This window comes from Delphinapterus leucas, chromosome 13 (genome assembly GCF_059928025.1).
Source record: "Delphinapterus leucas isolate spDelLeu-1000000601 "Yukka" chromosome 13, BTC_Dleu_Yukka2, whole genome shotgun sequence".
Lineage (NCBI taxonomy): Eukaryota > Metazoa > Chordata > Mammalia > Artiodactyla > Monodontidae > Delphinapterus > Delphinapterus leucas.
In genome coordinates this window covers 47,957,366-47,980,526 of record NC_143141.1, presented here as the reverse complement: position 1 = coordinate 47,980,526, position 23,161 = coordinate 47,957,366, and the positions used below count along the sequence as shown (strand labels likewise).

The following is a 23,161-nucleotide window of genomic DNA, read 5'->3' as shown; positions in this document are numbered from 1 at the left end:
ACAGGGTTTTCATATACTGTCTTTATTATGTTAAGGTATTTTCCTTGTATTCTTAGTTTGTTGAGAGTTTTTATCATGCAAGAGTGTTGAATGTTGTCAAACACTTTTTCTGTGTCTATTGAGACAATCATGTAATTAAAAATTTTTATTCTGTTGATGTGGTGTATCATATTAACTGATTTTCATATATTAAATCATTCTTGCATCCCAGTGATAAATCCCACCTGTTCATGTTGTATCATCTTTTTAATGTGCTGTTGGATTCTGTTTTGCTACTATTTCACTGAAGATTTTTGCATCTATATTCATCAGGGATATTGGCCTGTTGTTTTATTTTCTTGCGGTGTCTTTGTCTGGCTTTGGTATCCGGGTAATGCCTGAGATATATTGTCAAAGGGTTAACCTATAGTTCTGGCTCACTTCCTAGGTTGCTGTGTACCTTGGACAAATATTTCATTTTCTCTGTGGTCTAGCTATCATATCTGTATAATGCCCTAATCAAATTTCCAGAGTGGTTGTAAGGCCCAATTGAAGCAATGGATATGAAAACATATTGAGAAGGGCAGATTGCTAAGCAAGTTAACGTAGATATTGTAACTTTTAGGAGCTGTGAGCAGTCATTACAGCAAAAAAAAACCCCAAAAAAACAAAGTCACAAGGAGGTAGCAGTCTTTGCTATGAATTACATAGTGTTTCATTATATTTTTACTTAAGTGAACTTAGTATAGAGTTATTCCTAAGACAGTAAAATGGTTGCTAAATTATGATAGAGAATGTAATAATGAAAGTTTCTTCTTTTTCTCTTTCAGAGAGAAAATGAGTTAGGATATTTTGATCCCACCTTTTGATTTTGCTGTTTCGATCTTGCCATTTTGCCTCCATCATATTGATATCAAGGACATTTTGACCCTTCTATCTACTTTCTTACCTGCCATTAATAAAAAAAGTAAAAAGTATGATAGCTGTATTTATTGATTCCTAGGTGCTGGGCTCTGCTGTAAGTGGTTTACATGTATTTTCTCTTATAATATAGCAATTTATAAGTTATGCACTATTATAATTCTGGTTTTATAAATTAGAAAACAGAAACAGTCAGGTAGTCAGGTTAAGAAATTTGAACAAGATAATTCAGGCAATGATGTGGACAGTTACTTCATGGAATACAAGGGTGATTAGAAGTATACAAACCATACAACTGGCCAGCCCTTAATAATAGGTCAATCCTGGATTATCTGAGAGAAATTACTCATTATCATGAACCAACAATCAGTTATTTTTAATCAAGATCATAATGAATATTACATGTGTAAAGAATCAGTAAGAAATAACTGTGACAGTTATTAACACTTCACATGATAAAATGTGTTATTTATCAAATTTAACAGAAGAAAATATTGTTGACAAAATTTAGATGGCAAAATTTTTACTTGGTATCAAAAAATGGTCACAAAAAGAAAATTCAAAATGACTGAAGGCACAATCAGTAACATTTGATATAGATAAAAACCTCATAAATGATAAAAGCTTCATTGCAAAATTCACCCCCTAAAGAATTGATCACAATGAAAATAGTATAGAAAGTAAAAGTAAAATAGAAAAATTAGAAATACTATAAATGTACATAGAAACTTGGTTAAAGAATTATAATGAATTAGTGAAATTTACTTCAGTCTGTCTTTCTCCATAAAAATGTAGTCAAACTAGTGGTATAAAATGATTTTAGACCTGTTTTTGAATTTTTAGGTATATCTTATGAGCATCCTGTGCATCATAGGTACCTTACTAAAGTAAGATACCATGCTTGGTATGCTTAGTTTTTGATTTTTTTCTTCAAGTCAGATTTTTACTTCGTCTTATTTGGAAAATGAGTGAAAAATTAACTGTTGGGGTCCATATGCTACTTGGAGAAGAAGAGCTAAAAAGAAGTTGATTGTTCACATTTAATCAGTAAATAACCCTTTTATTTCTACCTATAAATAATATGGATACTGCTACTGACTAGTCACTTTATAGTCACCTAACAAATTCTATTGAATTATAATTACTCAAATTATTTTGTAAGTTGATAATTAATTTAATTTGTTATTTTTGACAGTGATTTATAATTTGACACTTTGGAGAATTCTGATCAGCTTAAAAGTATGAGATAAGTATTTGACAGAGAAGCCATCTCCTATTTTGACCATTTAAAAAAAAATCCAGATTCTGTTTCAAAAAGGGCTCACTTGAAGTTACAGTTAACTTCTCACTGGTAAAATATGTAGTAACTATTGGAATCTTTTATTTACACTTAGTGGAAAGTAACCCCATTTACAATCTGCAATGTGTTATTCCAAAAACCAAGCATAATTTCCACTAATAAATTATGAGAACTGGAACAAGCTATGAATGACGACCAAAAGGTAGAGGTGCTAAATCTTTAGTTTAGAAAAAGCAATCTTCTAGAGAAAAAAGTCTAAGTTCTTGAAAAATATTAAAATAAGTGCATTCCTGTAGTTCTTAAAGTAGATGCAGTCTTATACTAGTTATAAAAATTAGCTAGTGAAATGAAATGCAACACATTCAGTGGAAAGGACAGCTTGAAAATTGTGAGACATTGAATTATTCTGTTTTAGATCAACACTTCCAAGACCTAATATAAAAGAAGAAAAATATTAATTTTATATGTGGAAAACTTTTTTTTTTTTTTGTGGTACGCGGGCCTCTCACTGTTGTGGCCTCTCCCGTTGCGGAGCGCAGGCTCCGGACGCGCAGGCTCAGCGGCCATGGCTCACGGGCCCAGCCGCTCCGCGGCATGTGGGATCTTCCCGGACCGGGGCACGAACCCGTGTCCCCTGCATCGGCAGGCGGAGTCTCAACCACTGCGCCACCAGGAAAGCTTTTTTTAATCAAATTACTCTCATGCATGTTGTTTATGGTTGTGTATATTATGCCTAGTCAGTACAGCATGGTGCTTAATAGGGCAGCCTCTGGAGCCTGACAGTTTCGGTCTAACTCCTTACTTTCTCATTTATTAGCTATAGAACCTGTGAACAACTGGGAAAATTACTTAACCTCTTTGGGCCCTGGTTTCCTCACTTCTAAAATGGGGATAATAGTTCTACTTCATAGGATGGTTGTCAGGATTAGATGTGTTGATACATCTAAAAAATTCTACCTCCTGTTGTTGTTGTTAGTATTATTATTATTATTATTTTACTAGCTACAGGTGAAAAATTTCTGGCCTATTTACACGTAGCCTTCTTCTCAACTTAATATGTAGTTGGTGTTTGGAGCAAATTCTTTCCTACCTAAATTGTTCTTAATCTTTCTATCTATGTTACTCCTGAAGGCCTACTAATCAGCTGTGTGCTCTGTGTGGTTATTAAGATTATAAAATGTAGCATACTAGTATATTGTGATAGGAATCTAATATTACAGTTGTTAAAACAGTGGGGACACAAGAGAATAAAACTAATTCTGAGAAGATACTTGTAACTATGTGACCTTGGTAAAGCACTTTCTCTCACGTCTCAGCTTGTTTAAAAATTTTTTAGTCATGTAAAATGCTGGCATTGGATTAAATCCCTACTTTCCTTCTTAAGCTTCTGATTTATAGTACTCTTTCTCCTGTTTGAAATGCTCTCCTTACATAGCTGGTCCCACTTTAATGATGCCATGCATGCTTGGACACCTGTAGAATGGACCGGTGTAAAATGGATCATCTGTTTTTAACCCACTCGGTTGTCAGTGGAAACCACAGTATAAGGGGTAAAGTCATCCGGAAGTGAAGTTTGCAATATTATGTGCAATATTAATATGGAGGCAGTGCTGAATGACAAAATGACTTGAAAAGAGGGGAACTCCTGAACTCCTGTGGTACTTAATATTAATAGGCATTTACTAACGTCTTACTGAACTGAACTTTCTTTAGGCAACATATTGCAGACAGAAGCTGCTAGGAATTTTTATCTTTAACTTTTATCTTCACTCCATTTATAAAAAGCTAATGCTTAAAGGACTATTTGTTGAGTGTCACCACTATCAAGCACCCACCATTTTGAAGGTACTCTTCTGGGCATTGAGTAAATACTTGCGAATGTTCTAAATGCCAGGGCCTCTTGAGAACTTAAGAAGAATGTTGTGTAGGCAGGGATGGGGGAGGGCAACTTGCTGAGCAGCAAGTTTTGGAGGTCTGGGCTGAGTGTCTTAAAAAATGTACCACATCACTACTGCTTTAACTGTTACTGTGCTGGTGGCTGCATCTTCCTCAAGCTGCCTTGAAATATTCTAACATGTTGACACTTTGGAGGAGAGTGAGAATTCTCTTTTCCTTTGGGTTTTGATCAGTGTTTGAAAAGGGAATCATTGAAATATAGGTCTGAGAGGGCATGACAAGGCAAGCCATCACCTCACAATGAGGGCTCAGCAAGCTGTTTTCCATTCAGAGCTGTCTCTCCTCTCTGTCAGCTCTTTTGAAGCACCCATAAAACAAAATAGGCTCATTAACTATGAAGGGGTAAGTGAAGTTGGCAGTTACACGTATTCAAATAGGTTTTCCTTTTCAGATGTTTGCCCTCCAGAAAAAAGAACAGTCAGAAGATGAATGCGTCCATATCAGTGGCTGCTCATGGCCTCCCTTTTGGGGTGAGTGTGGTCAGTCAGTGTGTGGGGGATGTGGGCATTTTGCTCCAGATCTAATTCTAAACTGGTCCATGAGGTTAATGTCTTGGTGAAAAGGCAGGATGGCCTTGTCACCATCATTTCATTCAATAAGTTTGCATATAAGGATAAAGACTGACTGTCTGGTGTTCCTTTTTTAAACAGTCAAGGGCAATTCTTCATGACTCTTCTCACGAGGACACAGACTTGTCTTAGTTGTGCCATCTTGCTGACAGGGACAAACAATAGTTCTGGTCTGTGGACCAGCTCTTCCCATCCATGGATTCTCTTCTTTCATGGAGCTTTCCCTGCAAATTTGGCTCCTTTTCTGAACCTACAGCATCCACATTTTAATGAGCTGAGAGAGATGCCAAGATACATAAGAGATGGTTTTAACCCTCGAAATCTTAGTCAGTAAATGAGGTAACATGTGACGATGTTCAATAAATCACCATGCAAATGTGAGGCAATTTGAGACGATCCTTGAAAGAAAGATGGGAAATGTTTCTATGGTTTCTGGTTGTGGAATAGTTTGAGCAAAACCACAGATGTGTTTATAATCAGTGGACAATCTTTTTGGTCCTTATTTTATTTGGCCTGAGCAATATTTGACACTGTTGACCCTTTGCTTTATCTTGAAGCGTTCTCTTGGCTTCATGACACCAGACTCCACTGGGTTTCTCCCTGCTTTTCTGACAGCTCTTTTCAACCTCACCCCCAGGTTTCTATGACCATATGTATGCTGATGATGCCTCACCTGTGCCTCTAGCCAGGCTGCTCTCTTGAAGGTCAAACCTATATACCTCTCTTCTGTTGACACCCGCATATCCAACTCTTACTTAAATACCTTGAGTCCAGCATGACCAAAACTGAACTTATCTTTCTCCCCAGTTATGCATCTTCCTCAGTGTTGCCTATCTCAATGAATAATGTACATCTAGTTATTCAAGTTGGAAACATTGTTTAATCTTTGACTCCTCCCTTCCCAGCACCCTCCATATGATAAATCATCATGCCCTTTATATTATAGTTTCTTAGTATCTCCTGAATCTGTCCAGGTCTCTCTGTCTCCGTTGTTACCTCCTTGGGTCAGCTTTCCATCATCTTTTGCTTGGATGACTATAGTAGCCTTCTGCCTTCAAGCTTTCCTCCAGCTAATTCTTTCTCTACATTGCAGGCAGAGGAGTCTTTCTAAAGTACAAATGCCATCATGCTTTTTCTTACCTTAAAGCCTCCTAATAGCTCCCCTTTGCCCTAAGGCAAAGTGTCTACATCCTTAAGTAAGGCTGCTTGCGTTTCTTGTTCTGGTCCTGCTGGCCTTTCTTGCCTCATCTCTTGCCACCACCACTCAGGCTCCCTGAGCGTCAGACATTTTGAAGTGCTCTTGCAGTTTACAGACTCCCGAGGTGAGTTTTCCCATCTCCAGGACTTTGTGCACACAGTTCCCAGCTAGCACGCTCTTCTCCCTTGCTCTGCCTCTGGACTCAGCTGGGAAATCACTGTTCATACTGTATTCTAATGGCCTGTTTACTTGTCTATATCCCTTGAGGTTGGTCAATACCTCTTATAGAGCCTGGAACATTTCAGATATTCTGTAGATACTTTGTGGATGAATGAGTTAGTGATAACACATGGAGTGTCTTTAAGGATGGCAGATTCCCCCAGTCTGACTGGAATGTAGGCTATATGAAGGACAGGAGTGAAAGATATGAAAGGTGTTTGGGTGTCTTAGGTTGGGTTCCCTGAACACAAATTCTGAGATAAAGATTTCAGTGCAGAAAGTTTATTGGGGAATGCTCTTGGGGCCAACTCCTAAATTAAACTTTACTAGGCCATGGGATTCCATTGAAGGTATTTACACAGAGAAGTCATGTGACTCGGAGCTGTACTTAGGAAGATTAACCTGGCTGAGGTGTCTAGATTGGATTAAAGGTGGAGAAATTGGAGACAGAGAGGACAGTGGGAAACTTTTTAAATGATCCAGGTGAGGAAATAAAGGCCTGAGCAAGGGTGTTGGCAGTGGAAATGGAAAAGGCAGGTGGTTATTTGCAAGAGATATAACAATGCTGGAATCCACAGGCCCTGGTGACTGATTAAATATAGAATGTATGGAAGAAGAAGGAGACTCAAAAGTCTGTTCAAGGTTTTGAGCCTGGCTGAGATGTAAGAATGATGGTGCTAGTGATGGAAATTTAAGAAGAATATAGTTTTGGTAGTAGATGTGTTGAATTTGCAGTAAGGCAGCCACGCAAGGAGAAGTGGCCTATAGGTGGCTGGGCAAGGAGAGATAGGGAGGAGATAATGACATTCTAAGTAGGGGTTGATGGTTTGAGATGGAGCAGCGAGGTAGGAATACACATCACATGTCCAGGGGACCATGAGAAGATCAATTTGGCTAGAAGAGAGAATTCATTGAAGGAGATATTGGCTTAAAAAGTTGGAAAATTTTTTGTGGAGAGACTTGAATAACAGGCCAAATAACAGAGGGGTTAGAGGAGTTCAGGAGATTTCTTATAAAATTGCCTTGTTTTCTGAAGTTTGATCCTATCTCCCATATGAATGTGGGTCTCCATAAATCCAACGAGCTAGAACTCTTCGCTTGAAAGACACTCTGTTTTTTACACTGAAGTGGCTCTGAAGACTGTTGGTCATTGACATTCTTTTTTGTGGAGATTATATGAAGACACATTAAAGGAAAGTCCAGTTTGCATGCATTTCTGAGATTTTTATATTCAGTCTTTGCTTAGCTTTCATGAGGCATGAAAGATCTGTGGCCTAATTGGTCAGCAGGTTTACTGGCTCACCCTGTAAAGTAAATATTGTGTATCTGCAAGTGGAAAGTCAGTATGTATAATCTAGCTGCCTAGTCACGCCTGCCCAAGTGCTGTTGAAAACTTTGACCAAGGGCTATAAAACTGTCAAGAGCTAGGGCCCAAGCTTGCTTCCACACCAAATAGCTCGTTACTGAAGCTATTGGGAAGATAACAGGGCATGCATTTGACTTGCTGGGATTCCTTCTTTGCTACAGAAGCATCTGGCAGAGCTAAATAGCTTTGTGTTACATAATTTTTCATTTCTTGTTTTTTATTTATCCTCTAGTTCGATTTATTTGACATCAAAACTTACTCTGCCCTCCTTTAAGCACACTCATAGAATGTAAAGTGTATCTTGATATCAGTGCAGTGACTTGAAAATGGAATCTTCAGATTGGCCCTCAGACCAGTAAAAAAAAAAAAAAACCAAACAAAACCAAAATTTCTTTGGTGTTGTTGAGCAGGTGTTTGATTTTTACCCTGCTCCAAGGTGATCATGGGCTGCTGTGAGACTTCCCCACTGCCATTTAATGACATTCGCAATATCACTTATTTTCTATTTTCTTTGCATAATTTAATCACAGAATATTTAAAACATCTCTTGAGAAAAGGATGAGAATTGCTGCTGAAGGGATTAACCTTTTTTTTTGAACAGGAGGAAGTAAATGATATGTACTGAAAGCCCCATGGTTACTTTTGGAATGGTCTACTAGATTTGACCAGTGCTGGAGAGTATTCAGTGGATGATTTGCAGTTACATCTGCTAAGGTAAAGTGGCCTGGGTGTGTTTGTAGCTTTCTGCACAGCTAATTGCATGAGCTTTCACTCAACAGACGAAAACATGTCAAATCTTGATAAATTAAAAAAAAAAAAACCTAAGCGTGTTATTAAGTTGCAACTGATATTCAACAGCTCTACATAAATCTCTAAGAAGCAAATGAAAGAGTATTTACTCTTTTATTCATTGTTCAACTTTGCCCAATCGATTTTATGCTTCAGTCCACAGAAATGTTTACTGCACTATAAAGGTTTTTTTATACTTATATTTTATATTTAACAGTGTCATTCAGATGTTTGGTCTAAAGAGGGTACGTTTCAGTGATCCAAAGAATCACATAAGGGCTGTATGTTGTGTTTTCAATTAGAAATCTTAATTGCTTAATGCCTTACTTATTCCATTTAGATCCTTCCTGAATCCAGGCTAATTTTCATGGCTGCCTTAGCTATCCCTAGCATAAACTTTCCATTTACTCCCTATTTACCTCAGCTAGAGATGAAGAAGAGTCATCTTCAGACCTTATGTTGTAATGTTAGGAATGCTGAGAAGACTTCTTTATTTTCCAAATTAACTCTCATAAGTCGTTTTTTTTTATTAATAATATTCCTTTAACAGGCACCAAAGCCCTTAATGTAATTTACTCACCCATGATGTCTATTAGCCTCATCCCTGGTAGACAGGATTTGTGGTTTACTGACATGTTTTTAAAAAGAAGCACAGAAAATATCCATGGCCACATAAAATTAGCCACTGACCAGTAATGAGGTGGTTAAGACTATGAGCTTTGGTGTCAAGCTGACTTGGGTCATAGACCTGGCTCCACCACTTTCTCCCTGTGTGACTTGGGCAGTTTCTTCTCCAAGACTCAGTCTCTTCATCTTTCAAATGGGATAGAAATGCCCCTGTCATAAAATGAGATAGTATCTGTAAAGCATCTAAAGCATTTAGCATGGTGCGAGGCCACAGTCTATGGCATACAATAGGTGCTCAGGAAATGTTATTGTCATTACTATTTAAATATCTAGGCATTAAAAAATGCCTTTCTTGGAAAAGGGTAACACAGATTTGGTAACACTAAGCTATGGTGTTTGTTTGTTAAGATGTTTGTAAGCATGCCTTAGATTTTCACCTGAGGCCCTGGGCTAAATTCCATCCTAGGAGATTAATGTGAACTCCCGGCACCTGAATCCTTGCTCCCGACCCTCACTTCTGAATAAACACTTATGAATAAAAACTGCTCCTGCAGCTTTTGCCTTTTGCATCTACTTGTTTGACATCTGGACCTCTTGCTCTGCTGTTGTGTAGCCCAGGGGTCGACAATCCCCAGGCTGTGGACCAGTACCGAGCCACGGCTTGTTAGGAACGGGGCTGCACAGCAGGAGGTGAGCGGCGGATGAGCTGAGCCAGTGGCTTCATCTGCCCCTCCTCATCGCTTGTGCTACCGCCTGAGCCATCCCCAGCCCCCCACCGGCCTGTGGCAAAACTGGTCCCTGGTGCCAAAAAGGTTGTGGACCGCTGATATAGCCAAAGGCCGGCCTTTTCCCCCTGATTCTCTCTTACCAGGAGGTTTGGCTTTGTTATGCCTCCTCATCTACCAAAGTCTGATTCTCTGGTCTGAGTTCTTCTTTTTGGCTTTGCCTTACCAGGTCAGCACTGATGGACCCATCCCATAGGCTGCATGTAGGTCACCAAGATGTTGAAGCCCCCAATTAATGGGACTGGTGGGCTCTTACTACTACTGAACAAGCACTCATATGGAAGATTCTTGTAACCCCCTCACAAATTTTAGACTGAACCTTCAGCTTTAATGTCCATTTTTGCTTAGGAAGCTTTAATATGGCTTGGCTATGATTACCTATCATATTTCCAAGATTCCTATGGCTTTTTTGAGTTTGCTTTTAATTTTTTAAAATTGTAAAAAAAATAAATTGCAGATATAGGAAGGTACAGAGAGGAGAATACAGTGTTCTTTTAATCCTATCCCAGAAATAACTATAGTTAATATTTGGTGTCCCTCTTCTTTCCATACATATATTTATGTAATTGAGATAGTACCTCTTACATTGTCCACTTAATACTATACCACAAATATTCCCCATTCCATAAAAATCTCTTTATTAACACTTTAATCACTGCATAATGCCCCACCGTATAGATGTGCCATAGTTTAAACTTAGCCATTCCCCCATTATTATACATTTAAACTGTTTTCATTTGTTTGATTATTAGAAATGACACTAAAATAATCATATTTGTACATAAACATTTTTCTTATAAATTTAAAACCCATTACTGATACCCTTTTTAAATAAAAGAATAGTTTTCTTTCTGCCATCCTTGGACAAGGAGTAAACAACTAGACTGAGACAACTGTAGACATTTAAATATCCATTGAATGAATAAATAGGTATTGAAAAGGTGATTTGCCCTCATTAAAAATGAATACATACAAGTGTGGAACTAAGTAAAGTGTTCTACTTACCCTTGAACACAAGAAGTATGTTAAAGAGAAGGGATATAGAGAAAAATAAGTGAAACTAAAAAATAATCAAGGAGTTAGAAAACTGTTCTCTGCTCCAGTGGAACACTTCCATTGCCATACTTAAGAATATACAGTTGACCTTTGAACCACATGGGTTTGAACTGCATGGGTCTATTTATATGCAAATTTTCAGTAGTAAATAAAATAGTACTACACAATCCGCAGTTGCTTGAATCAATAGATGTGGAACCTCAGATATGGAGTATAAGGTGGGCTGGATGGATTTTTGAGTGGGCAGAGGGTTGGTACCCCTAACCCCTGCATTGTTCAGTGGTCAACCGTACTCACTTTCTAGCTTCACCATTGATGCAGAGACTGCTAGCTAGTAACCAAACTCCTTTGCTCTTCTTTTTGAATACACAGCTAGACTCTATTTCCCAGCCTTCCTCACAAGTGTGGCCAAAGGGATATAGCAGAGCGATGTAAGCCACTTCCAGTCCTGCCCCATAAAATGTTCTCACTTTCAACCCGCCATTGATCCACCTCTTGATGTAGATGAGCACAGGGACCTTGGAAGCCATCAGTTGCAGGGAGTAGAGGTCCCAAATAGAAGAAACTCGGTTCCTGAATCTCTGCTTGGAAACAATTGTCTGCCTATTGGGCTACCAGAAACTTAGGCTCATTCCTGACATGTCCTTCTCCTTTATTATCCGTATGCAACCTGTCATTAAGTCCTTTGTCTCCTATGTATATTGAATCTGTTCATTTCTCTTCGTGCTCTCCACCAATACTTTTGTCCAAGTTAGCATATCATCTTTTCCTGGGCTGCTTGCATAGTCTTCTAACCTGCATCCATAACCTGCATCCATTCTGACCCCCTTCCAGTCTATCTCAAGGTAAAAGGGTGTTTTACCAAAGTGCAAATATGATGACATTATTTACCTGCTTAAAATGTTTAAATAGTTTTCAATTTCTCTAAGAATAAAGACAAATTCTTCAGTGGTACCCTGTCTAGCTTTATCTCCCATCAGGCCACCTCTTACATTTTCAGCTTCACCTACACCGGCATTCCAGTCCCTTGTATTCCATCCCACAAAATACTTCTTCCCTCCAAAGGGCCTTTGTGTATGTAGATCCTTTTCTGAAGGCTCTTCCCTCCCTTTTTTTTTTTTTTTTCTTGCAGTACGCGGGCCTCTCACTGTTGCGGCCTCTCCCTTGCGGAGCACAGGCTCCAGACGCGCAGGCTCAGCGGCCATGGCTCACGGGCCCAGCCGCTCCGCGTCATGTGGGATCCCCCCGGACCGGGACACGTACCCGTGTCCCCTGCATTGGCAGGCGGACTCTCAACCACTGCGCCACCAGGGAAGCCCTTCCCTCCCTTTTTATTCAGTTACCTCCTATTCATCTTCAAGAGCTCATCTCTAGAGACATTTTTCAAGGGATGCCATGGTAGGTCATTTGATTTCCTCCTATTATAGGCTCTTGGAGCACCACCTGCCTTTTTGGTAGCTTCTGTCATAATTGCAATTTTACATTTGTTTGTGAGATTATTTAATTAATTTGTTTCCCCCAATAAACTAAGTTCATTAAATGCAGGAAGGGTGTTTAAACAGCCATCATATCCATGCTTGTGGAAAGAATAAAATAAGGAGAGAAGTAAAGAAAGAAAGAAAGTTTGGGGAAATGAAAAAACTGATGGATGGAGTGAGATTTGTTACCACATTGTTTAGTATTAGGAGTCAGGATCTTGTTAAGTTAGGAACTACAAGATTTATGAGGTTTCTTGACATGTCCCTTGTTGTGTTTTACTTCCTTACCTTTGTGTGTAAATTCCCCTCTGCTGGAATACCCTTTTCTTACTGGGACAAACCCTATTCCACCTTTAAGATCAGCCCAGCCTTCTCTGATATCTCCCAGGCAGGGTTAAATGCTCTCAGCTGTGCTCCCCTTAGAACATATTAAGGCTCTAGAGACATATGGGTCTTGTTTCCAGTCATGGTCCTGCCCCTGCTTGATATTTGACCCTAAGCAAGTCATTGAATCTGCTTCTTCACCAGTAAAATGGAGCTAAAAATTCCTTCTTCATTGGATGAATATGAGGAATGAGATAATGGACTGAAAGCACCTCAATAAATATAGGTGCTCAATAAATAGTGACTACTTAAAACAAATTGAACCCAAATTTATTGTGTTTAATTTTCTAATCATATTTTAAGTTCTTTGAGGCCAGGGATTATGTCATATTTACCTTTGCTCCCTTAGTACTTAGCACAGTGCCCTGTGCATAGTGGATTCCCAGTGAATGTTTAATGGCTAATCACCAGATTAGGAAATAAAGGCAGATAATTGCTGCTAAGAGACAAACAGGGGGAACAGAATGTTGAATCACTACAAGAACACATCTAATAGAGGCCAGAGGTTGAAATATACTTTTGAACTTTTGAGCTTGAGTCCGAAATTAGCAACTCTTAAATACACAATTGTTATTAACAAGATTAATTGATGCCTGTACATTGTGGTGTTAAGTTTGAAATAAAGGGTCATCTCCTATACCTTTTTTCCCTGCCTATTCAAATATTCCAAGGCCCAGATTAAATGTCCTTGTCTATTTTCACAAAAGCCCCATATATGCTAGGCACAGGGCGACTTCATGCAATTAGGGATGTATCCAGGTTTTGAGCAAAACTTATACATATTTAGAAGCTCACTTTAAGGGAAAGAATACAAAATTATAAATGCAAAATTAGACACAAAAGCGAATTCTTATTTAGAATAGCAAAAGAAATCACAAATAAATCACAAATTTTAAAAGCTGACAGCAAATATCACAGTCTGGGAAAATAATATTTTTTATTAATTAGCTGCCAGGAACTCCTTTGTAATAATTTTTCCCCTACATTTTTTTGGAAAAATGCTGTTTGATTGCCTATGGCAATAATTTTGTAACATCATTTCTTTTTTACTAATTTTTATTTTATATTAGAGTATAGTTGATTAACAATGTGTTAGTTTCAGGTGAATGGCAAAGTGATTCAGTTATACATATACATGTATTTATTCTTTTTCAAGTTCTTTTCCCATTTAGGTTATTATAGAGTATTGAGCAGAGTTCCCTGTGCTATACAGTCCTTTCTTACAGAGACAATAGAAAGATAACTCTATCTTCTAGAATGGTTGAGAAAAAATGTTAAATTGACAGTTTACAGAAAGGTTTCTTTGGTTTCACAAGCCATTTTGGCAATGATATACAAATTTTTAGAATTGTTGTCAAATTTGGGAAACCCCTATCAAGTTTTTATCACATAAGATATGTACCACTCTAAATCTAAGTTTTCTTGTGCAGGGACTAATGTTAAACACCCTTTGAAATGGCCACACTAACTAGTGAGTTGACAGTGCCCTTGTTGTGGTAGTAAAATTACAATTTTATGTTTTCTTTACTGGTGTTAGTATTCATATCAAAGTAGCAGGACACTTAAATTCCTTCCCAGTGTGTTCACATGATTCATTCCTTTTCGTTAATTTGATCAACGCAAGAGTCTATTCATTACTTCTATTTGAAATTTATTTCTTCGTCTCAATTAATTACAGTTTTTGGTATTATCTGAAACAGAGTTTTGGGGGTTATAATTCACTTCTCATTGTCAGAATAATTTCTAGTGAGTTCTTATAGAAATATATGAAAAATATTTTCATGGTATGGTGCATTTATAATTGCCTATGCTACATAATTAAATATATTCTTGAAAAGGCATTGAATAAAAACCAAATCCTCTGCTTTTCATTTTACACCTCTGGTGATTGGGAGAATATTCCATAGATTAGCTTCTGGCTCTGCATATTTCAAGACTTGTTTTTCTTCTACTACCTACTCTGGTGCTGGATACTGTAGGACACATTAAATTGTGATAGGACCCCTGGCCTTAAGACTCTGTGCATGCTGTCAGGTAAAATCAACACAGAAGGTGGTAGGAATATTTTTAGAAGCTATTCCTACACCAGACAGGAACTGGAATTAAACATACATAGAAGTGACTGTGAACTATATAGGTATATTCCACTAAGGCCAAGTTAAATGTACCCTCCTAACTCAATTTCCTGGGCTGGATTCCCAAAAATCCTTGTGACCGTCCCAGTGCTACCTAACATGAGGAGAAGTGTGAAGGGTGGAACCTAAGAGGAAAGATCAATACTAACCCATCCAGCTAAAATGTATTACTTTTTCAAATTTTACAAAAATAATATGACACTGTGAACACATTGTAGGATCCCTTCAGGGCCTTGGAAAGGACTGGTGCAAGGCAAGGGCCTTGAAGTTTTAGCTTCACTAGGTTCCTTGAAAATTCATCTTTGAAGGGCAACCAATTTTATATAATACTCTGTAGTTGGACTTGTGATGTGCTCTGGAATTAGATAGGCTCATGGTGTTAAGTATACAATACCACTTTATGTAATGTCTTATGTGTCTTTGCATCGAATGGACATGTTTGGTGCCTGATTTGCTAAGTGAGTGATACACAGAGGAGAAGACTAGAGTTTTCTCTACAGAAAGGAAGAGAGGGGGAAAAAAAGGTAGAGAGCCAACAGAAAAAGGTTAAGGAAAGACTCATGAGGTATGAAGCCATCAGGCCAGTTACATGTGCTTCTGTTGTCAGACTCCAAGCAGTGTGGATATTGCTGCCCACCAGACATCCCCTCAGCAACAGAAGCTTACTGGGGGTTGCAGTAGGAGTTTCTAGCTCACTGACAAGCTCCCCTATCAAGCCTCTGTTTCTCTTCTCCTCTGCCTGAGGGCTTTCTCCAGTGCCAGGAAGCTCACCCACCTGCAGGTAGTTATAAGTGGGTGTGGCATTAGTGGCCCAGGAGCTGACCCTCACCACAGGGATGGGAGTTGCAGATAAACAGCCCAGTCTAGGCGGCTTCTGGTGGGATGCTTTTGAAGTGAGTTCCACACTATTTCTCAGAGGATCCCCAAAGATACTAAGTGCTAGTTTGCCCACAGAAGTGACCCACTCATTAACTCACTCATAGATTGGCATCTCTCCCTTCCCTGACTCACTTTCCCTAGTTTCTCACCTGTGCTTCCTAAGTTAACCTGTCAAACTACCAACACTAAGTTCTGTAACAGGGTCTTCTTTTGAGGCAACAGAAACCAGGACACCTGGTTTAAGTCATGTGCAAGTAATTTACCACTTAAAGAAACAGTCTAAATATTAAGATACAAAAAGATAGAATACAGTTTTAAAGGAAATAAATAAACAATTTGGAGCTATGCAACAAAATTATTTATTCGTGTTATATGCATCTGTTTAAAAAGAGTGCTGAGATTTGGATGAAACTAATTTAGTTTCTATGGGAAGATAAAAAACAACTGAATTATTGCATTCAGGTCTTTAAAATTCTCTTGTGTTTATATTCCAACTCTGGCTTATTAAAGGGGTCTGTGCTCCGTTAACATACACATGCGCTTACAATATAAACAGCTTAACTAGACATCTGTGTTGACTACATATAAATGGCAGTTAACTTTTTGCCTTGTTTCTGTTCAACGATCTTGATATTTTAGTCTGCTGGCCAGATGAAACAAGATTGGTTTTTTGGTACCAGATGTGTCACAGTTTGTGCTTGTATTTTGCAGGTGCTCCCCCCAGCTGGGGAGATGGAAACTTGCCATCTTTCTGAGATGATGATTCAGGATAGAAATATAAATGTGTTAAAAATAATTCGACATATTAATGGAAGGCTTTGTCCCTTGTGGGCTTCTTATGCATAACATATAAGCAGACCAGCAGCTGTTCTATATTTTAAAAGAAGAGTTAGAAAGTTAGAAGCATATATGGCTATTCAAAACATAAGCAACTGCTTGCATTGTGGAAACAAGGTTCAACAATAAACTTGTATTTGTGAAGCTTCCCCCCAAATAATAATCCCATTGGGTTGTGTTCAGGTGGTCGTAGGGTATTAAACAATGTTTCTATTTCCGTCATTTAGATTCACTAAAACACCTTCGTTGCAGAGGCAGGGTGGTAGAGATGACTACAATTTTTTAGATAAAAATGGGGATTGGTTTGTAGGTGATTTCCACCCTCCAATATTTATATATTTTTAATCACAATAAAAAACCCTAATTTGCGGGGGGAGGTCATTTTAACTTAAACATTTTGAAAGAACCAAAAGCCCCATTGAGGGCTGAGTTGTTAATAAAATGTGGTATCTCTTATCTTATTTCAAGCCTCTAAAGCAAGAATCCTTTAGGAGATGAGGTAATGTTCATTGTTTGCTCCTTCAGTAATCACCTAATGCATATTAACCAATGTCAAGAATGGCAGTAATCTTTCATTAACCCCTTACCTTTCACTGATCTTATGGAAGGAAGGACTCTTTAAGCCTTTTGGTCTAACTTTTGAACAAGGATAATGCTAGTCCCATTCCATCTTTACTGTTGCTCTCAAAGCTCCCCCATAGAGAGATCTCTGTTTGTATCTTTAGGAATAGGCTTTTTTTTTCTTTTAGAAATTGCTATCCTCTCAAGTATAGTAAGGTCTACATGATTGGTCCTTGAATTTCAGTTTCTAGAGTTCAGGAGTATTTTGTGTAACACAATTATTTCCACCTCTCTGGAGTTTTTAAAGAGAACAAATGAGCTAAAGTTTAACAGAGTAAATCAGAATCAAGTTGGTATCTGTGCTTTTTCAATCCGACTGCAGTTAACAGCAGTGGTGACAACTAGTCATGGCAACGAGCAAAGCTGGTCCACAATTTGGGGTGGGCATTGCAGGAAGAAGCCTTGGAAGGAAGGGGATTGCTTGTTGTTGCTGAAATTTGGAGCATGGCCAATGAAAAGAGCCCTAATCTAAGTCATAAGACCTTCATTCAAGGCACAGGGATCTTGCTCAACAAACTGTGACCTTGAGCAAGTCTTAATAACATGGTTTGACCAGGTGGCATCTAAGTTTAGAATCCTATTATTATTAAAAGGAAGCGTATGTAATGGTTGATTTTAAGTTTAGAGGGGATGGAGATTGCAAGCTGTCAAAAAAAGCAGCTATTTATGAGGGAAATTTGGCAGCTGAAGTGAAGGTGTTCTCCTTTCTGAGAAGTCTTAAAAACCAAGAGGTCTTTCCTAACTGCTATCAGAAAACAACACTGTCCAGTCAGAGAGCATGAAGTTTGAGAATCCAGGTATGGGCACTGGAATGGTGAAGTGATGGAAATGACTAGTTCAGTCCTCATTATTGAGGCTTACTTAGTAGGAACATGTGAATTTCCTGGAAGCATGTTTGGAAGTGGGGGAACCCATGGCTGGACTTTTTTTTGCTAGTGAAACAATGTAAAATGACTTTCAGTTTAACATGAGAAATAATACTTCAGTTAGAATCAGTGGAAAGGAGTAAAACATGCACGATTTAACAGTGAATACTCAAAATATTTATTTTGAATTGTAATTCAAATAATTTATAGCTAAATTGGGTTATTTCTCATGTCCTTGTCCCCAATAGCGAACGCTCATTTTGAAGACCTGTTTTGGGGTAGGAGCTATAGTTTTCTTTTTCACCAATGCCCAGTGCTTCCCAACAGCCACTACATACAAAAATACTCAAATGCTTTAAAAAGTTTGGCAAATAGAGTCACCTTTTCTCTCAGTGCAGCTCTGGCATAGGGAATAGGTACAGTTTTTAAAGCTGGAAAAACACCTTGTTTCAATATCGCAGTTTTATGGATAAAGAAACCAAGGTCCCAAAAAGCTAAGTCTCACAGCTAGTTAAGGTTAGAACTGAGACTAGAACCCTGGTTCTTCTATGCTTCATCAGGCTGTTAGATGTTGGAAGAAATTACCATAGAAGTTGCTCAATGAAGTTTGCTGCTGAATAATTATGATTCTGATGACGAATTATTTTCATAATTCTCATCTATGGGAGCTGGTTTACATCAGTGATTCTCATGGAGGAGGGGAGGAAGGAGTCATGTGTAGTTTGAAAACAAAGCACAGCTTTGTCTTACTGCTTTGGTTTGTTTTCAGTGATGATATTTACTTTATTTTGAATTTCAAATTACATTTAAAGAGCGCATGAGATTTTTATGTTTACTGAGGACAGTTGTACCTGTAAAGGAACTCATGTGTTAGCTTTTCAAAGTTCTTTCCAGGACTTTGCTTCTGTGAATGAAAAATGATTTTTTACTTGCTGTTCATTTTAGTTAAAAATGAAATTAAAAATGGGTGATTTAGGCTGTAAAATTAGCAGATGAATAGTCTAGGAATCTATATGTCTAGGATAGACATGTAACAGTCTAATAGTCTAATAATAGTCTAATAATGTCTAATAGTCTAGGATTATATTCCTAATCTATGAATAGTCTAGGAATTAGTAGATGAATAGTCAGATAAAACGAAATTGCAGGTGGAAACAACCTATCAACTATAGTCTATCCACTGATGAATGGACAAACAAATGTGGTATATTTATACAATGGAATATTATTCAGTCATAGAAAGGAATGAAGTCTGGTACATGCTACAACATGGCTGAACTTTGCAGACATTATATTAAGTGAAAGAAGCCAGAAACAAAAGGCCACTTACTGTATGATTCTAGTTGTATGAAGCGTCTAGAACAGGCAAATTCATAAAGACAGAAAGTAGATTAGTGGTAACACCAGAACTTGTGGGAGGGGGGAATGAGGAGTGACTGCTAGTGGGTATGGGATTTATTTTTGAGTGACGAAAATGTTATGGAACTAGATAGTAGTGATATTTGCATAACATTGCAATCTGAATTGTACACTTTAAGATGGGCAAATTTTTTTTTTTTTTTTTCTGGTACGCGGGCCTCTCACTGTTGTGGCCTCTCCCATTGCGGAGCACAGGCTCCGGACGCGCAGGCTCAGCGGCCATGGCTCACGAGACCAGCCGCTCCGCGGCATGTGGGATCCTCCCGGACCAGGGCGCGAACCCGTGTCCCCTACATCGGCAGGCGGACTCTCAACCACCGCGCCACCAGGGCAGCCCTAAAATGGTCAATTTTATGTGTATTTTACAATTAAAAAAAAGAAAAGAGATTGCATCAGTGACACTAGTTTATCAACCCTTTTCATGTCTTTATGATTTGTGAATAGGACTAAGCTTTGGGATGAAAGGGAAACCATCTTTTTTGCAGTTAATGGCTTCTGTAGGTCCAAAAATATATATAAAATATATTATTATTTTATCATAGATTATATTTAAATTATATAAATTATAATATATAAATCATTTATAGAATATTTTATAGAATATATTATAGAAGTATATATAATCTATATGTAATCTATGTTTCTTAATATATAGATTATATATACTTCTATAATTATATATATGTTTAGAGGTGGGGGTGGAAGGTCAGGACTTATGCATAAATATTTCATAGAGATTCCTGTTTCTCCTACAATCCTCTGTGGAGGTACAGATAAGACTCTGCCTTCTTGCTTAAAAAAGTAAAAAATCTGTTGTAAGGTCTTAGGCATTTTTTTTTTTTACTCTTATCTTTCCCAGCTCTGACTTGAAAACTGTGTCTATATGTAGGAAAATCAGTATATTGATTAAGAATGGAAAAGTTTAGATCAAACCTGAATTTACGTGGACTATAAGTAATCATGTGGACAGGGTGACAACATACGCGACAGTCCTGCTCTGTTGTGGCTGGTTGTTTACTCTGCTTCCTTGTCTGATTCCTGGTTACACCTGTTCTCTCATCACTGTTCCAATGCCCCTGTATCCTTTAAAAGCCCATCCCGTGCCCTATTCACATAAGAAATTTGTGTTTTGTTCCTTGGTCTCTTGGTGAACTTTCTTTTTGACAATTACTGCACATTTTGTCAACTCTTTGAGGAACATTTGTTTCTGTGGCAAGGTTATCTGGTTATTCATATGTGCTTTGAAATTGGATGTAAGAGAAAAATTGACTGCATATATTTTTGTGGAATGATTTTAACAGTCTTTTGTTTCCTCAACTTTAGATTGTTTCTTTTTAAAGAAGCAAATGGTTGTTTTTGCTCTGGCAGCTACAAATAATTTTTTCCTGGACACAAAAATTATATTGGCTGTTATTAGCTACACAGAAAAAAACCTCTAAAAGAATACTTATTTTTATTTAAAAATATAATACATCAAAGTGAAGCAGTTACATTTTAAACAAACAAGAAGGTATAAAATGTTTTCATAGAGTTAGGAGGGAGGGTAATTTGACTTAGTTCATTGTCAATCTGGATGCCAAGAATAACAACCATCACCATTTCTTTACTCTGTGAGCAACAAATATAAAGATGAGAAATTTTAGTTATACGTTAGTGAAGTTTTAGGGTTTTAATTTTATTCAGAAATCAAAACTTTTTCAGAAAAATAACTTTTCTTCATTTTGCTACACATCTTGTGGAAGTCCTGAATTCAGGAATGTTATTACATTTATTAAGTGTTACGGACTGAATGTTTGTGTTCTCCCAAAATTCATATGTTGAAGTCCTAACTCCCAATGTGATAGTATTAGAACCTGAGGCCTTGGGGAAGTACTTAGGTCATGAGGGTGGAGCCCTCATGAATGGGATTAGTTCTCTTGCTCTCTTTCTGCCATGTGAGGATATGAGTCTGCAACCTAGAAGAGAGTTCTCACCAGAACCTGACCATGCTGGCAACCTGATCTTGGATTTTCACCCTCCAGACTGTGAGAAATAAATTTCTGTTGTTTATAAGCCACCCAGTCTATAATATTTTGTTATAGCAACTCAAACTGACTAGTACACCGAGTTTGCTTCTTCAGGTTAACTCCAAAGTGGTTTAGAAAGAATTTGTTTCTCATCTCCTCCCCATAGATTTCTCAATATAATGATTTTCTAGGGGATACCTTATTCATTTGGGGAATTTTGATTACTGTGCTTTTTTATATTCATAACAAAAATTTCTGACAAAATTTAAAATATCTTATAGAAACCACTATACTATGTGATAATGATTTACTACTATGTAATAAACAACTACATTTAGACTGATCATGAAAATAAAAACCAACACAAGTGTGATAGATCCTCATTTTCTAAAGAAATATATCTTTATTGACTTTTTCCATTTTCTTACAAGCAGTTAAAAAACTCATTCTTGAACTTGCATGCTGTTCAATGTTATGATGGCTGCCTCCTTATGAGACTATCAGTGGAGCTACAGTAAGTTTCCTTAAGCACCACAGAAGACAATCATTGCTTGGTCCCACTTTTACAGAAAAGAATCCAAGTTTCACCGGAAAGAGTATGCTTAGCTCTCTTGAAGAAGACCAGTTTAGTGGATTAATGTCTAATTTACATACAGTAATAAAGACAAACTTTGAATCTTTACAGATTAAATGCCCGCTTTATACCATGGTGTAATTGTTTGAATTATTGGTGAGTGTACAGTATATAGATGTAGATGTACTAGATATGTCTATAAATAAAATAGTGCTTTAAGATAACAATATTCTTTGGCTGATTTAAATGCCTATAGTGGACTCTTTTAAAAGACTAAAATGAAAATGGTCCCACTATTATTGTCAACCTTAACACTGAGCTGGTGCGGAAGGTTCCCATACTGTTGACTGTCAGCATCTCCAGGTCCACTATATATTCTCTTGGTCCTGATAGCGACTTCACCAGCACAAGCATTGCACTTACAGGACTTGTTTGCTAAAATAAAAGAAAAAAGAGGGAGTGAGAGAATAATTTTTCTTGTATTGCAGTTTCTATTATTTGTGAATACACTTCCTATAAGAATTAGGGGAAGAATTTTTTAAAATTTATTTATTTATTTGTTTATTTTTGGCTGCGTTGGGTCTTCATTGCTGCGTGTGGGCTTTCTCTAGTTGTGGCGAGTGGGGGCTACTCTTTCGTTGCCGTGCGCAGGCTTCTCATTGCAGTGGCTTGTTGTGGAGCATGGGCTCTAGGTGCTTGGGCTTCAGTAGTTATGGCACGCAGGCTCAGTAGTTGTGGCTCACGGCCTCTAGAGCGCAGACTCAGTAGTTGTGGTGCACAGGCTTAGTTGCTCCACAGCATGCAGGATCTTCTGGGACCGGGGCTCCAACCCATGTCCCCTGCATTGGCAGGCGGATTCTTAACCACTGTGCCACCAGGGAAGCCCAAGTGAAGAATTTTGAGGTAGGATTAAAGTCATTACTTAGTCCCTTCTTGGTTCTAACCCTTCTGGATCTTATCCCTTATCCATACATAGTCATTAGTTCCAGATACAGGGACCTGCTTTCTTTGGATAGTTCTTTGTTTTCTACTCATCCCTCTCTGTTAATGTTTCTCTTCACTTTTTTTTTTTTTTTTTTTAAAATTATTTATTTATTTATGGCTGTGTTGGGTCTTCGTTTCTGTGCGAGGGCTTTCTCCAGTTGTGGCAAGCGGGGGCCACTCTTCATCGCGGTGCGCGGGCCTCTCACTATCGCG

The 23,161-nt window shown here is 38.0% G+C and overlaps 1 protein-coding gene and 1 long non-coding RNA gene across 11 annotated transcripts in view; one reads left to right on the top strand and one right to left on the bottom strand.

Moving 5' to 3' along the window:
- LOC111186515 (uncharacterized) overlaps window positions 1-23,161 on the top strand; it is a 224,629-nt gene that overhangs the window by 135,404 nt on the left and 66,064 nt on the right. The window contains exons 2-3 of one of the 2 annotated variants that reach the window (XR_016395437.1): window positions 4,548-4,626; window positions 8,110-8,222. This is a non-coding gene — a long non-coding RNA (uncharacterized LOC111186515). Of the gene's footprint in view, window positions 1-4,547; window positions 4,627-8,109; window positions 23,019-23,161 lie in introns of those variants that run through there. The other variant, XR_002647867.3, reaches the window with a different exon arrangement.
- Window positions 19,085-23,161, bottom strand: part of EFEMP1 (EGF-like fibulin extracellular matrix protein 1) — a 71,127-nt gene continuing 67,050 nt past the window's right edge. For 7 of the 9 annotated variants that reach the window (XM_089923165.1, XM_089923170.1, XM_089923168.1 and 4 more), the window contains one exon: window positions 19,085-22,399. In XM_089923165.1, coding sequence (XP_089779291.1) covers window positions 22,238-22,399 — 162 coding nt within the window. In that variant the 3' untranslated portion in view covers window positions 19,085-22,237. The remainder of the gene's footprint in view (window positions 22,400-23,161) is intronic. The other 2 variants (XM_022597226.3, XR_016395436.1) reach the window with 2 other exon arrangements.